Source organism: Malus domestica, chromosome 03, assembly GCF_042453785.1.
Source record: "Malus domestica chromosome 03, GDT2T_hap1".
Lineage (NCBI taxonomy): Eukaryota > Viridiplantae > Streptophyta > Magnoliopsida > Rosales > Rosaceae > Malus > Malus domestica.
Window position 1 is genome coordinate 30,602 of NC_091663.1, and position 17,440 is coordinate 48,041.

The following is a 17,440-nucleotide window of genomic DNA, read 5'->3' on the forward strand; positions in this document are numbered from 1 at the left end:
TTGCTTTTGTTGTCCCAAGTAGCTCCGTCTCCTCTTATATACTGGCATATGACATTTTCCCAACCATTCAAACTCCCCGTTATTGTCTCCTAGCTTACCTTTCTCTCTTGCTCCTTGCAATGCGCCCTTCCTCACATTTGTCTCCACATCCCTTCGCTTCCCTTCCGACCCTTTCTTCCCAAGACCATAAAAAATTAATTAATTTTTCAAAAGGAAATATGAAAACTAAGTTGTTAGTATTTGGAGGAAAACAAATATTTATTTTATTTCAACGATTATTTATAATTTTAATTTGAGTTTGTGACCATCTTTCCATACAGGATACGTATCCTTTGATTCGATTTTGTCTGAATCTGCTTGACTTTTATTTTAAGTTTGTCACCTATTAGAAAGTCATCTAAGGGCTAAAGTCTTGACACCCAATATTATTAAAAAAAAAATACTCTTAACAGAATTTAGGTTTTCTTTACCGCTAGTTTCTGTCTGTTTTTTTTTTTTTTTTTTTGTCATTCAGTATTACGGTTTGATAATATTCATTTTCATTTGAAAGTGAGAGGTCTTAGGTTAGAATCTCGTGGATGGCGAATTCAATACCAAATTAGGTTGCCCATTATGTGGCTTAGTCGAACTCCTTCTTCCCTTAGTGTAAAAATATCGATGTACTCAAAAAAAAATTATGTCTTTTTTTTATTTGTTCAAAAAATATGAAAATCTAAATGTTCTTCAAAATGAATAACTTTTATGACAATGAACACAATAAACAATTTAAATTAAGGAAAACTAATGAAAATGACTTGAAAGCTTTAAGTTTTAACGATAATAATAAAATAAAGGGTAATGAATAGTACCAAGATTCACTTTTTAGTGTAAAAAATGTGGTTTTTCGTTAAAGTAAACAGTGCCGGAAGCTTTTCGTTAAAGCTCCCTTTAAATTATGATATTTGTATGGTAAAATGGTGTCATGTGAGCAAGAAATGTGGATTCCTCTCATGGATAAGGAGGAAAGCATTATACTTATTTTCTTCGTTTTTCTTGAATCTTAATTACAATATAGAACATCTTTACAGTGATGCTCTATATAGCTCTATATAGAAATAGCCTATATTTGGTCATAAAAGGTTTTAGTCCCAGTTTGGGTGTAAACTGCAAATCATATAGATTATAATTTTTCTTGGTCTCATCTTAGGAAATTTGTCTCTACATAGTAATAATTGTCAACATGACCCATTTATATATCATCCTAACCACTACACACACTAGTAGGAAAAACTATTTGCACAATAAACAAAATTATATCGCTCAAGGGCGTTTTGTGCAACAAAAAAAAATATCTTCGTCGCGCAAGGTTGCTGCACTTTGCACGATGGAGAACTTTGTTGCGCAATAAAGTTTGCAAGATGAAAAAAAGATGCTTGTCGTGCAAAGTCAATAAGAAAATCACATATATTTTTTTTTGGGCGAAAATAAATGTGCGACGAAGGATTTCCCATGGCTACCTCAGGCGACAAAGGCGTCATCACGCAAAGTGCGTTTAGTTTTTGGGTCAGAGCATTCAACGCATGGTAATCAGCAGACACTTGCACGACAAAGGCTTCGTAGCATAAAGTCTAGTCAGTTTTTTAGTCAGAGCATTCAGTGCATGTGAATCAAAGGAATCAATACTGTATTTAGTGCAGAGGTTTACGCGACAAAGGCTTCGTCGCGCAAAGTGCCTAACCTTCCTATAAATATGCGCTTTTGCCCTCTTATTCTTCACAATTCTCTTCATGGAGGATAAAAACCGAGAGCAGAGTGTGCCCTCTGAGCCCTATGATATGAGGCAATATATGGAGTTTGCGTATACGATTGATGCAGCAATGCGGAGTCATTGTCCTACTGCTGAGTGACGTTCTTGGAAATATGTGTCCGATAATGTGAAGAAGGCGATGATGGATCAATTATTAGTAAGTGTGACAAATGTTGAAGTTTTGTTAACTTTTTTTGTTATATGTTGGGATTAATTATTTGCATATATGTGTAACAGTGTAACTATACTTTTGATGATACCAACGAAGAGTTGATGAAGTTGATGGAAGAGGCGATGATGTTATGCCGTGGAGCAGAATGGAGCACCATCGAAATAGTAGTTTTAAATTTATGTTTATGAGGACAATATTTAAGTTTAAGTTTTTTTTTATGGGTTATGTATTTGGACTTAATTAGGCTTTAATTCATGTTTTGTTGTTTAAATAATTGCATGGAATATTAATTCAATTTACTTAAGTTTTTTAATTATTTTTAGTATAAATATTATAACTGACTATTTATTTGTAATTATGAAGTTTACGTAAATATAGATATTAAAGATCTATGTTTACGTAAATTTTATAATTACAATCCCTCACGTTTGTTGCGCAACATTTTTTAGCGATGACAGCTTTGTCGCACAAAGGGCGCAAAAAAGTAGATAACCTTACGGCCATATTTCAAATCTAAATGTTTTGTGCGACGAAATGTTTGTCGTGCAAGGTGATAAACCTTGCCCGACAAAGCCTTCGTCGCACAAAGGTCATTTAGTTTCTTGGTCAGAGCATTCAGTGCATGTGAATAAGAGGAATCAAAACTATATTCACTGCAGATGTTTGTGCGACAAAGGTTTCGTTGCGCAAAGTGCCTAACCTCCTATAAATATACGATTTTGCTCTCTTTCTTCTTCAGAATGCATTTTGGAAAAGCGTTACAATTTTTCAGATTATAATCAATTTGTTCTTTGATTGTTGGTGCGATGGCCGACGGCGGTACCCTCCTCACTTAACGGCCAATTTAACAGATTTATTAATTGAGGTCTAACATTGTAACAAATTCATAAGTTGATATATGACATTGTAATGTTTAACACATGAGATATGAAATTGTGTTGCGACCTATAATTGAGGTAATTTTGTGTAATTTTCCCTATATAATACAAGCCTTTCCAATATTGACAGACCCTTTATTTTGATATAAGCTATAACAATACATAATAGATATACATGTAAACTCTGATAAGATAGATACTAGGTGCAGATATGAAACCAGTTGCATATATTATCTTTTAAAATCAAAACATGCTTTCTATTGAAATTAATCAATTCATGAATTGATGAGCCGATGCCATATTTATACAACCTTCGCACAATAGCTCTTATAATAAAACATGCAGTAGAAAAGGTATCCATATAAGCATATCAGCCTTTGGCATTCGACCATCAACTTTTATATATAACAGATCAAAGAAAGCATATGCATAAAACTAACCCTAAATATTAGTGGTTCATATATAATAGAAAATTTTACTCCACTGAAATAATCCAATCCATCATATATATCATACCAAACTAGGGTTTGGGTAATATGCATACTTTGGTTCTGTTGGGATGTCAACTCTATCCCACGAAGTCAGGGATAGATTAGCAGCCAAGAATATGATTTGATTGTAATTGATTACAGTTGACTTTGTACATTATATTTACTTGATTGTATTCTCTGATTATAAGATCACAGTTGTATACATATTTCAACTCAATGAATGAAATCCTCATTCTGGCAAATATATTGTTCAGTCATTATTTTACATGGTATCGCAGAGCTAGGGTAAACAAAAGACCTTAGTTTTCTTCCCGTTGCTTATTTTTCCTTTGTCGGTGCCAACTTTTAGCCATGGCCAATGAACATAACTCTAATAGGAGTGAACTTGATGCTTCCAATCCCTATTTTGTCCATTATGCCGACCATCTCAACGGAGACAACTACGCCACTTGGTGTTGTTCTGTGAAGCTTTCTCTGAATGCAAATAACAAGTTAGGTTTTGTGGATGGCACACTAAAGGTTCCTAATGAAAAGAAGAAACCAAATTATTATGCTTCCTGGAAGTGATGCAATGACATGATCGTTTCTTGGATTTTGAATTTCGTCGACCAGTTTATACATGATAATGTGGTTTACTATACCACAACCCAAACAATTTGGCAGGATCTTGAATATCGTTTTAGCTAAGGTAATGTACTTATAATTTTTCAAATTCAACGAGATATAGCTTCTATCTCTCAAGACAAGTTATCCGTTGCTGCTTATTATACCAAGTTGAAAGGTCTGTGGGATGAGCTTGCATCTTATGACAATCATGAGTCATGTACCTGTGGCGTTTTGAAGAAACAAGGTGTACAAATAGAGAAGACCAAACTAATGCAATTTCTTATAGGCTCAATGAGCTTTATAGTGTTGCATGATGTAAAATTTTGATGATGGGTCCATTGCCTTTTATGCGTTCAACATATTCCGTGATTGTTCAGCAAGAAAAACAGCGTGATGTGAGTGATTCACGCGAAGCTGCAGAGGTTGTTGCAATGGCAGTTTACCAAGGGCAAAAGTCAGAATGACAACAGCTATTCTTCCCGTAAACCACTCAATCGCACTCATTGTGATGCAGATCACCACACCATTGACACATGCTACCAACTGCATGGATATCCCCCGAACATCGCCTTCATAATCCCAACAAAGGTGGTGGACGTGGCAATAATGGTGGATGGTGCAGTAAGCGTAATGGAGGTTCTTTTTTTGCCAACAATGCCACTATTGGCGATGTTTCCATGCAATAACTGCACTCAGCAGTACCTGGCCTATATGATGATCAGTTTCAACAAATTTTGTCCATTATGAACGACAATGGAACAACACAGAACTTTCCAAAACTAATGTTCCTTAAGCCAATGTCGTTGAAAGTTCATCGGGTTTGCCAAATATCTCGTAGCACTTATGTCGATGGATAATCAACAGTGGTGCTACGGATTATATTACATCTTCACACAATTTACTCACTCATTGCACCAAGAATATCACCATACCACTTGTTTAACTACCTAGTAGAGAAAAAGCTCCCAACACCTCCATTGGGAGTTTGTCTTTAACTCCTTTGATTTATTTACAAAATGTCTTATGTGTGCCTACTTTCAAAGTTGATTTGATGTCTGTAAGCCAAGTAACCAGTGAAATGGCTTGTTCCTTAACCTTTTACCCTACTTGGTGTATTTTGCAGGACTTGGCTACGAAGAAAACGATTGGTTTGGGTAAACTACGTGGAGGACTCTATTATTTGGTGGCTTTAGTTTCAGCAAGGCCGCAACCCTCTGCCCAACCTTCTTGCAACCTTGTCACCTCATCCACTGAGTTATGGCACCGACGTTTGGGCCACCTATCACCCTCTAGATTGAAGTTTATGGCAAAAACTTTGTTAAATTTCCCTTTTCATTTGAATTATGCTTGTGATGTATGCCCTTTGGCCAAGCAACATCATCTTCCTTTTGGCATTAGTTCGATTAATACTAAGCAATCTTTTGAACTTATTCATTGCGACATTTAGGGCCCTTTATAAAATCAATTCTCTTTCTGGAGCCAAATATCTTTTAACTGTGGTGGATGATTATTCTAGGTTTACATGGGGTTTCCTTATGCACCAGAAAAGTGAAACACACAATTTACTTAAACAATTTCTTTCTTTTGTGCAAACACAATTTCCACACACAAGTGAAAACCATTCGAACCAATAATGGTGGAGAGTTACTTTGTTCAAGTTTTTTTTTCCAGGGATATTGGCATTGTTTCCAACATTCATGTGTTTATACGCCTTGGCAAAATGGTGTTGTAAAACGCAAGCACCGCCACATTCTTGAAATGGCGCGTGCCTTTCGTTTTCAGGCTCGTCTTCCATTACATTTCTGGGGGGATTGTGTTCTAACCGCTGTCCATCTCATCAATAGATTTCCAACCCCCATTCTCCAATACAAAACACCATATGAAATCCTTCATGGTAAGTGTCCTACTTTCACTCATATACGGGTTATGGTTATCTTGCATACACAATAAATACACATGTTTCTCATAAGTTTGATTCCCGTGTAAGGCGTTGTGCTTTTTTGGGTTACCCCCTTGGTCAAAAAGCCTACAAACTCTATGATTTGGGCACCAAACAAATTTTTACAAGCCGGGAAGTAATTTTTCATGAAAATACCCATCATTTTGAAACCTTACCCATCACTACTCATTCAGACATGGCGTCATTCCACACTCTTAGTCAAACTACCTCTCACACTTACTTTTATCCCTACCTTACTAGCCTTAGAAGAGTCTTACTCATCATCAACTTCCTCGAAAACTTCTTCATCCTATATAGAAATCTGTACCACAGTTCCCTCTCCATTCACATCCTCTAGAGAACTCTCCCTTATCGAAAACTCTAGTCCCACTGTTGACTCTTCCCACTTATTTGCTGACATCGACACCACCCCTACCTAGCTTGCCATCAACACATCATTATCACCTATTGGGCGACCTCCGCGCCACCACACCGCCCCTGCCTATCTCAGTGATTATGTCTGCTCACAAGTGATGTTGCCCACACCTAAACCATTACCATCTTCATTATCAAGCTCCACTCCAGGTACAAGGTATCCCCTGGATAAAGGAGGAGGGGGAGGGCGTCAGGTAGTCGACAGCCGGCACTCCATGATCACGTCGAATCCTTATGAAAATGAATCCAGAACGAAATCGCGCTAAAGCTAGGGCGTCACCCGTAAGTGGCGCGCTGTGTGGCCTGAGCACAGTGATAAGTGAGCAAGGGTTGCTGTATCTCCATCGGCACCCGGATATAGTGTTAAATGAGCAAGGGGGCTATAGAAACTTCTTTTCGAACGACTCCACTCAAAGTTGTTTGGGAGCATATGTTCCTATCAACTTTACACGGGACACACAAAAGAAGTACTTTGATCCTATTAGACGGGGAAGGGTGAAGAAGCTAGGACATAAGGGTAGAGTTCAAGAGAGCAAAATGCGTTTAGGAACGTGGAATATAGGAACCTTGACGGGAAAATCTATGGAAGTAGTAGAAGTTATGGTGAGGAGAAGGATAAATATTATGTGCCTACAAGAAACTAAGTGGGTTGGTCGTAAGGCAAATGATCTAGAAAACTCAGGGTTTAAACTATGGTATTCGGGCACAAATAGAACGAGAAACGGTGTTGGCATCATCGTGGACAAGACTTTGACACAAGATGTTGTAGATGTCAAGAGGGTAGGAGATAGAATCATGGCAATCAAGATTGTAATAGGACAAGAACTTATCAATGTGATTAGTGCGTACGCACCTCAAGTAGGGTTGGATACGAGTTCGAAGGAGAAATTTTGGGAAGACCTTGGAGACTTGGTGCAAGGAATTGCTCAGACGAAAAAGTTATTTATAGGAGGAGATTTAAATGGACACGTGGGCAGGGAGACAGGCAACTATGGAGGTTTTCATGGTGGCCATGGTTTTGGGGAGAGAAACGAGGATGGGGAAGCTATCTTGGATTTTGCAATGGCATATGATCTCTTCTTAGCCAACACCTTCTTTAAGAAGAGAGAAGAACATGTGATCACCTACAAGAGTGGGTCGTCAAAAACACAAATAGATTTTCTTCTAATGAGGAAAGGGGATCGTATAACTTGTAAGGATTGCAAAGTTATACCAGGAGAGAGCGTGACTAATCAACATCGCTTGTTGGTGATGGATGTACATATCAAAAGAGTGAGAAAAAAAAACAAGACTTGGAAGTGCCCAAGGACTAGATGGTGGAATCTAAAAGAAGAAAAACAAGTCATTTTCAAAGAGAAAGTAATCACCCAGTGTGTGTGGGATAGAGAGGGGGAAGCTAACCAAATGTGGGATTCCATGGCTAGTTGTATCCGAAAAGTAGCAAAAGAGGTATTAGGAGAGTCCAAGGGCTTTGCCCCACACCAAAAGGAATCTTGGTGGTGGAATGAGGAGGTACAAGCAAAGGTGAAGGCTAAGAATGAATGTTGTAAAGCCTTATACAAGGATATGACCGATGAAAATGGTGAAAGGTATAGAAAAGCGAAGCAATAGGCGAAGAAAGTTGTGAGAGAAGCTAAGTTAGCGGCTTATGACGATATGTATAAGCGACTAGATACCAAAGAAGGAGAGTTGGATATCTATAAACTAGCTAGAGCAAGGGAAAAGAAGACAAATGACCTAAACCAAGTGAGGTGCATCAAGGATGAGGATGGAAAGGTTCTTGCTACAGAGAATGCGGTTAAAGACAGATGGAAAGGTTATTTTCATAATCTTTTCAATGAAGGACATGCAAGGAGTGCTTCTTTAGGGGAGTTGAGTAACTCAGAAGAGTGTAGAAACTACTCTTTTTATCGTAGAATCCGGAAGGAATAAGTGGGTGTAGCTTTGAAGAAGATGAAGCATAGAAAAGCAGTAGGCCCAGACGATATACCAATCGAAGTGTGGAAAGTTTTGGGAGAGACAGGTATAACATGGCTCACTGACCTTTTCAATAGGATTTTGAAAACGAAGAAGATGCCGAATGAGTGGCGAATGAGCACTTTGGTGCCTATCTACAAGAATAAGGGCGATGTACAAAATTGCATGAACTATAGGGGAATTAAGCTCATGAGTCATACAATGAAGCTCTGGGAGAGAGTCATTGAGCATAGATTGAGGCAAGAGACACGGGTTTCGGACAACCAATTCGGGTTCATGCCAGGGCGCTCAACCATGGAGGCAATCTATCTCTTACGAAGATTGATGGAAAGATATAGAGATGGGAAAAAGGATTTACACATGGTCTTTATAGATTTGGAAAAAGCGTATGATAGGGTCCCAAGAGACATTCTTTGGAGGATTTTAGAGAAGAAAGGAGTACGAGTAGCATATATCCAAGCTATACAGGATATGTATGAAGGAGCAAAGACTGCCGTAAGAACTCATGAAGGACAAACCGAAAGCTTTCCCATAACTGTAGGATTACATCAAGGCTCATCCTTAAGTCCTTACCTTTTTGCGTTGGTAATGGATGAGTTAACAGGACATATTCAAGGTGATATTCCTTGGTGTATGCTTTTCGCAGACGATATAGTGTTGATAGATGAAACTCAGGAAGGGGTAAATGCAAAGCTTAACCTTTGGAGAAAAGTGTTGGAATCTAAAGGTCTTCGCCTAAGCCGATCAAAGACAGAATATATGGAGTGCAAGTTCAGTGCAAATGGAGGCCAAAACGAGTTAGGGGTGAGGATCGGAGATCAAGAAATACCAAAGAGCGACCGTTTTCGTTACCTAGGATCTATCTTGCAAAAGAACGGAGAATTAGATGGAGATCTCAACCATAGAATACAAGCTGGATGGATGAAGTGGAAGAGTGCATCCGGCGTGTTGTGTGACCGCCGTATGCCACTGAAGCTCAAGGGAAAATTTTATAGGACGGCAATAAGGCCGGCGATGCTGTATGGCACAGAATGTTGGGCGGTGAAGCATCAACACGTACACAAAATGGGTGTAGCGGAGATGAGGATGCTTCGTTGGATGTGTGGGCACACGAGAAAGGATAAGATTAGGAATGAGGATATCCGGGGTAAAGTAGGAGTAGCCAAAATTGAAGGAAAGATGAGAGAAAATCGGTTACGGTGGTTTGGACATGTGCAAAGAAGGCCTACTGACGCTCCGATTAGAAGATGCGACTATGGGACAGAGGTTCAGGGCCGAAGGGGCAGAGGAAGACCTAGGAAAACTTTGGAAGAGACCCTAAGAAAAGACTTAGAGTACTTGGATCTAACGGAGCACATGACACATGACAGAACACAATGGCGTTCTAAGATTCATATAGCCGATCCCACTCAGTGACTTGGATTTTCCAAGTCTCCAATCGAGAAGTTTTCCTCATTCGGGAAATTAAGGGAACACTACCTCAACCTATATGCTCCACTCACAAAGCTTCACCATACAAGCTTCAACAAAAGAAAATTCAAAGAACTTAGCGAAGAAGGCTTTGGTGTATTTAACACAATACGTTGAAATGAAGGAAAGCTTATTTATTGATATCCCCGATAAGTTACAAATATGTACATATACTTGAGTCAAAATAAACAAACAAGAGGGAGCCTTCACAAAGGTTGCTTAGGAGAAGTCTCAGCAGTCGGTAGAGCCCCAGAAAAAGAAGGCACCGGAGGGGGATCATTCGGAGCCTCAGTACTGGACAAAACCCTAGAAGGAGGAGGCATCAGAGATTGATCATTTGGAGCTTCATTACGCGGTACAGCCCCAGAAGACGAAGGCAATAAATGCCTTTGGAACAAACCCACAAATCTCTGATGATCAAGTAAAACCTGACCATCAGATTCCTTCATCTGGTCAAGCTTCCTCTTCATGTTTGTAGCATAGTCATGTGCGAGCTGGTGCAACTGTTTATTCTCATGCTTGAGCCCTCTAATCTCCTGTTTGAGACTCATCACTTCAGCCGCCAATGATTCAACTTGGCGGGTTCGAGCAAATAGGCGTTGGGCCATATTAGACACAGAACCTGCACACTGAACACTGAGAGCCAGAGAATCCTTAACAGACAACTCATCAGACCGTTTGGAAAGTAGTCTGTTATCTTTGGGAGTGAGAAGGTTCCTGGCCACTACCGCAGCGGTCATATCATTCTTCATCACGGAATCCCCAACGGTAAGAGGACCAGTAGGGGAGACGAATGATGGGCGCCATATGTTGTCTGGAGAAGGCGGGGCTGCCTCTTCAACAAGGTTCAAGTCAAAACGACGGTCGGAGGGGCCAGACATTTTCAAAGGTGTTGAAGAGAGAAGAGGTCGAACAAATCAAGATCTTAGAAGTGCAAGAATGGAGTTTCTACTGGTGGATAATCAAGTGTGTTTTGGAACTTAATGTCAGCCCCTATAAAAATCTGCACTCGACGAAGCTTCAGAAATCGAAGAGGCGCCTGCTCAGAAATCGAAGAGGCGTTTGCTTTCTCAAAAGCTGGGCTGCTCAGAGACCACGAGGGTCGATCTCAGAAATCGAAGAGGTGTTTGCTTTCTCAAAAGCTGGGCTGCTCAAAGACCACAAAGGCCGATATCAGAAATCGAAGAGGCTTGCTTTCTCAAAAGCTGGGCTGCTCAGAGACCACGAGGGCCGATTTCAGAAATCGAAGAGGCACCTACTTTTCCAGCCTTGTCAGCACCTGTCACACGCACACTCAGCTTTGCGGAAATTATGGGCATTCTGTCGAAGATTTCTGGCGAAGTAGAAAGCACATGAATCGTACTGTTCAATCACCCACTTCCCACACGCAACAGTAGCTCATGGGTACCACAGATAACTTTGCCAAAGTTCTCTGACAAAGTTGAGACACGTGAAGCTTGCAGCTCCCACTACATCGCTCTGACCAAGAAGGGTAAAAGAATTGCAAAGAAACAACACTAACAAAGTTTAGACACATAAATTTTGAAGGTCTAGCTACCATATTATTACCCACAAAGGTAAAGGAACAGTACCACTGCTGGATAATTGGAAAGTCCCGGTGTGTCAACCTCTGTGCTTCGTGGCAAGGTAGACTAGCAAACATGCCCAACCTTTACTCACATTCGAGAAAACACTCCTAACAAGATTGCTTGCTCCAAAATCGAAGAGGCACCGCCCTCCGAATCTCGAGAGCCAGACTCCCAACATGATTACTTTCTCAAAAATCGAAGAGAGGGTAAAGGAACAGTACCACTGCTGGATAATTGGAAAGTCCCTGTGTGTCAACCTTTGTGCTTCGTGGCAAGGTAGACTAGCAAACATGCCCAACCTTTACTCACATTCGAGAAAACACTCCCAACAAGATTGCTTGCTCCAAAATCGAAGAGGCACCGCCCTCCGAATCTCGAGAGCCAGACTTCCAACATGATTACTTTCTCAAAATCGAAGAGAGGGTAAAGGAACAGTACCACTGCTGGATAATTGGAAAGTCCCTGTGTGTCAACCTCTGTGCTTCGTAGCAAGGTAGACTAGCAAACATGCCCAACCTTACTCACATTCGAGAAAACACTCCCAACAAGATTGCTTGCTCCAAAATCGAAGAGGCACGGCCCTCCGAATCTCGAGAGCCAGACTCCAAACATGATTACTTTCTCAAAAATCGAAGAGACACCGCTCTCCGAATCTCTAGAGCCAGACCCCCGACAGGTCTGTAATCTTCACACGCAACATCAGCTTTCCAGATACCACAAACCACTTTTTCAAAGTGCTCTGACAGAGTTAAAACATGTGAAGCTGGCAGCTCCCACTACCGTGCTATAACCAAGCAGGGTAAAAGAATAACATTATTACTTGATGTTAGGGAGACTCCTATATATGTCGACTTCCATCCCTAACGGACAGGCATACCTGCAAAAATGCTCAACCCTTTCTCTTATCTGAGAGGGCACTCCCAACAAAACCTTTCGAAATATTCAGCTTTCTTTCCCCCCCCCGATAATACCTCTGTAAACAAGCTATACTAGAGCAAGAATATCTCATATCATCAGGGTTAAAAGCAAGAGTATCCCATATCATGCTTTTTCCCTGTCTTTTCCTTTGGCCTTGTTCTTACCTGCAAGACAAGGAGAAAGAGAGCAATCAGTCAGCACTTGGAATCAAGCTTCCAGCCAGGAACTGACTGCCTGGAACCCCTTACCTGATTACTTACCTGGCATTGCTCTCGAGTACTCATCTTCAACATCTTATGCTTCCAGGGAAGATACCGCATCTGCCTAAGGAACAGATAGGGCAAGTGAGAAGGATACAAGGAAGCATGTGGAGACAAGCGTAACAGCACACGTGCCGATACATCCACTACTCTATCAAAAGCAAAAGTATCCCATATCAGCAAGGTCGAACGTACTCTAGATTTGATGGACTTGTTTTGACCCTCAAATTCTTCAGTCGGCCTTATACTCTGGAGGAAACCAGAAAACCCTCCAGCTCAGTTCAAGAATAAGCCTGTGGAAAGTTACTTCTTCAAAAGCAAAAGTATCCCATATCATCTCTCCTCATTTTTCTTCTCTTTATCCTTCATGCTGCCTGCAAGATAGGGAGAATGTGAACAATCAGCCGGAGCTCTGATTGCTTACCTTGTCTGTCACCTCTTTCAGCAGATCCCCCAGCTCGGCGACTTGGGGGACTCCTACTACATGGTTTGTATCTCGTTTGACCAAGCATGAAACTACAAGTAAGCTTCAAGTGAAATTGATACATTACCTTGTGCATCTCCACCAGTTACAGATACCACCCCTGGATGGAGGAAGAGTACTTCCAGAGAAGATGCCACATCTACCTATGAGACAGATAAGGCAAGTCAAGACGATACCACACTCCGGTACTTAGAAGTTTCGTGGCTACGAGATCATTCTCCCACAATATTTCCTAATGTCATTTGTACTAAATCATTCACTTGTACTCACTAAAGGAGAGCTTGAACCTATGTACTTGTGTAAACCCTTCACAATTAATGAGAACTCCTCTATTCCGTGGACGTAGCCAATCTGGGTGAACCACGTACATCTTGTGTTTGCTTTCCTATCTTTATCCATTTACATACTTATCCACACTAATGACCGGAGCAATCTAGCGAAGATCACAAAAAGTGACCGTTTTCGCTACCTAGGATCTATCTTGCAAGAGAACGGAGAATTAGATGGAGATCTCAACCATAGAATACAAGCTGGATGGATGACGTGTAAGAGTGCATCCAGCGTGTTGTGTGACCGTCGTAGGCCACTGAAGCTTAAGGGAAAATTTTATAGGACGGCAATAAGGCCAGCGATGTTGTATGGCACAGAATGTTGGGCGGTGAAGCATCAACGTACACAAAATGGGTGTAGCGGAGATGAGGATGCTTCGTGGGATGTATGGGCACACGAGAAATGATAAGATTGGGAATTAGGATATCCAAGGTAAAGTAGGAGTAGCCAAAATTGAAGGAAATATGAGAGAAAATCGGTTCCGGTGGTTTGGACATGTGCAAAGAAGGCCTACTGACGCTCCGGTTCGAAAATGTGACTACGGGACAGAGGTTCGGGGTCGAAGGAGTAGAGGAAGACCTAGGAAAACTTTGGAAGAGACCCTAAGAAAAGACTTGAGTACTTGGATCTAACGGAGGACATGACACAAATGAGCGCAATGGCGTTCTAGGATTCATATAGCCGACCCCACTTAGTGGGAAAAGGCTTTGTTGTTGTTGTTGTAGCCATGATGTGGAGCCTCGTACATATGTTGAGGCTGCATTTCATCCTTATTGGCAGGTTGCTATGTAATCTAAGTTACAAGCGTTGGAAAAGAATCACACTTAGACTATCACTACTCTTCCTCACGACAAGTTTCCCATTGGTTGTAAATGGGTTTACAAAATCAAACGACGTTCTGATGGGACCATTGAACACTACAAAGCTCATTTGGTAGCCAAAGGCTACACTCAGATGGAGGGTGTCTATTACCATGACACTTTCTTACTCACATCTAAGATGACAACCATCCGTTGTTTACTGTCCATTGCCTTCGCCCTTAATTGGTCCATTTATTAGCTCGATGTTAATAACGCATTTTTACATGGCGATCTTTATGAGGAAATTTATATGTCACCACCTTATGGTCTTCTGCGACAATGGGAGAGTTTAGTATGTCATCTCCACAAGTTGTTATATGGCTTAAAGTAAGCTTCTCGCCAATGGCTTGCCGAGTTCTCTGCTACCATTAGAGTTGCGGGTTTTGTACAATCCATAGCAGATTACTCACTTTTCACTCATCGAAAAGGGAACTTTTTCGCGTCTCTTTTGATTTACATGGATGACATCATTATTACTGGGAATAATTTGGCTGTCATTTCTTCCTTTAAAGCTTTTTTGCACAGTCATTTTTGAATCAAGGATCTCGAAGACTTGAAATATTTTTTGGGAATCAAAGTGTCACGTTTACATGAAGGTATTTCCATTTCACAATAGATATACACTTTGGAGATATTGAAGAATGTTGGCCTATTGGGAGCACAGCCAGTTGACTTCCCAATGGAACAAAACTTGAAACTTTCAGATAAAGGGGAACTACTCAAAGACCCATCACAATATAGAAGGATTGTGGGGCGCTTGATCTACTTGACAATAACTCGTCTTAACATTATTTATTTAGTGCATGTTTTGAGCCACTTCATGCATGAGCCACACAAACCACATATGGAAGTAGCACTCTGCATTCTAAGGTACCTCAAAGGCGCACCAGGTCAAGGCCTTTTCTTTTCCTCACAAAACAAATTAGCTTTGAGGGCTTACTATGACTCGGACCAGGCAAGTTGCCCAATTACTCGAAGGTCTACTACAAGTTATTGCATATTTTTTGGATCCTCCTTAATTTATTGGAGATAAAAAAGATAGAAGACAATATCATTATCTTCGACCGAAGCTGAGTATAGAGCTATGACAGGTGCTTGTTGTGAGTTATCTTGGCTTCGATAGCTTTTCACACAAACTAGGCCTTGGTTGGTAACCCGATTTCAACCCATCGGGCCCAAATGTAATACCAAGCCCATTATGAATCAGCAACCGAAAAGCCCAAAAGAAAACCGAATTTGTCTTTAAAAGAGTAGAAAAGAGGAAATTCAAGCTCCGTGTCGTGTCTACTAAGCCAACGGAAAAATAAAGGAATTAAAAAAAATTAAAACCATTAGCAGTCGCCGTAAACGCGGTTGGGGAAGAAACCAAGGCCACCGTGGAAGAAGGAAGGAGAGACACTAGGCTGCCTTATCTTGCACTTGTTCAGGTAAGTCGTCTTGCCGGTGCCATCGCCTCCTCTGGTGCTGATTGCTTATTGCTGGCTCGATCTAATGCTTTCGCACTTGCTTTGCCCTCTTCCTCTTGGTTTGCTTAATTTTTTTTCAAAATTATCTGAAATCTTCAAAAATTGTGCGGATTTGCAGAAGCCATCTGACGCATTTGGTGTCTGGACTGAAACGCGGTCGTCGGGAACGCATTTGGTGTCTGGACTGAAACACGTTCTCCTCTGTAATGGAAAAAAAACTCTGAAGATTGTATATCTTGGTTCCATTGACCTCACTTGTTGAAAGCGACGGCAACGAAGAAGAAGAGAGTTTACAGCGTTACTACTATTATTTATTACTAGTACTTAGATTGTTGGCACCGAGGAAAGAAGAGTTGGGATGATCTATTATGGCCCAGCAGTCCTCTCGTCTCCACCGCCTCCTCACTCTCTTGGACAGTATCCTTCAACCTTTTCCTTTGCTTATATTTTCAGCTGTATTAAATTAAATTGTTGTTGAATGCATGTTGTTTAGTTTGGTTACGGATCACCCCCTTTCCTCAATCTCCCAATTCTTTGGTTTCAAAGTTTCAAACTGACTTTTTCTTTAACCCAATCCTGATAGCTGGTTCAACCCAAGCGACCAGATTTACAGCTGCTCGGCAGATAGGGGACATTGCCAAAGCGCATCCTCAGGACTTGAGCTCTCTGTTGAAAAAGGTACTACTGACTTCCACGGTGGCTTTCGTGCAGTTACACCATGCACACTATATCATCTGCATCTTTGCTGCCTTGAAAATGTAACTAAACCAATGAAGAAGTTGAGTTTTATTCGAAAATCAACATTTCAACTACTTCATTTCTCTGGTGACTAAGCTTAAACATGTTCGCCATTTTTTGTTTTTAGAGAGCTAGGTAGAGCTTCACTTTTTTCCGTTTTCATTCAAGATAGGGAGAAACCGGTTAAGGTCTGATATATGGTAATGAAAAGATAGAAATCCAAGAAAGAATACGAGGGCTGCTAAGAGCTAACATCCACTAATATAAATTTCTAAGTAAAAGTATTTTTAACCCTATATATTAATTTCAAATACCTCCAAATGTCTGGTAGTGCCTTTCACGCAAAATTTGCTATTCTTATGATTGTGGCATCAGCCCTTCCAACAAACCAACAAATGTACAACTCTATTGAGCGCACAACAAAATGGATACCAAATAGATGTACAACTTTAGCGCACAACACCAATAAACCAGCAAATTTACAACTTTAGTGTCTTACAAGAAAATTTAGCTTCCCACTTTCTTTATACATTCACCACCAAGTAAAGTTAAGTTATTTTCAATGTGCTTAAACAAGAGCCTTATATTAAATATAAACTTCAACAGTAGCATCTCTATTGTCAGGAATCCGAAATAAAAAAGAAACATTTATTAAAGGACAGCTAACCCAAAGTCATGCCAAACTGTACACGAACTACTAAGAGAATATACACGAACTTCAACAGTAGCATCTCTATTGTACACGAACTAAAACTGTCCCAGCCATTTTGAATAACACAACGCATCTGCATTTATTCCTTTCATCTGTTATTCAACTGTGAGTTAAAACTGACTGCCATGATTTTTGCGTTTCCTCTCAAAAGAAAGAAAAATATATGAAACCGATTTCTCATTAACTGTTGTATAACTTTCTCTTTGTTTTGGTTTTTGTTGATAGATGCTCTGGCCTATGGTTGGTTTGTTTGATGTAAAAAGTTTTATGTCAGTTTCTGTTGTAGGGTAGATTTTTGTTTCTTACATATTCCATTTTGAATTTATTAA

The 17,440-nt window shown here is 40.3% G+C and overlaps 1 protein-coding gene across 6 annotated transcripts in view; it reads left to right on the forward strand.

Annotated features, from left to right (window-relative positions):
• The first annotated feature begins 15,470 nt into the window (after positions 1 to 15,470).
• LOC103421876 (TATA-binding protein-associated factor BTAF1-like) overlaps positions 15,471 to 17,440 on the forward strand; it is a 36,026-nt gene continuing 34,056 nt past the window's right edge. For all 6 annotated transcript variants that reach the window (XR_011579079.1, XR_011579078.1, XM_070818667.1 and 3 more), the window contains exons 1-3: positions 15,471 to 15,622; positions 15,780 to 16,078; positions 16,245 to 16,339. Coding sequence is in view for 3 of the 6 variants with exons in the window: in XM_070818664.1 (XP_070674765.1) it covers positions 16,030 to 16,078; positions 16,245 to 16,339 (144 nt within the window). In the remaining 3 variants the exon portion in view is untranslated. The remainder of the gene's footprint in view (positions 15,623 to 15,779; positions 16,079 to 16,244; positions 16,340 to 17,440) is intronic.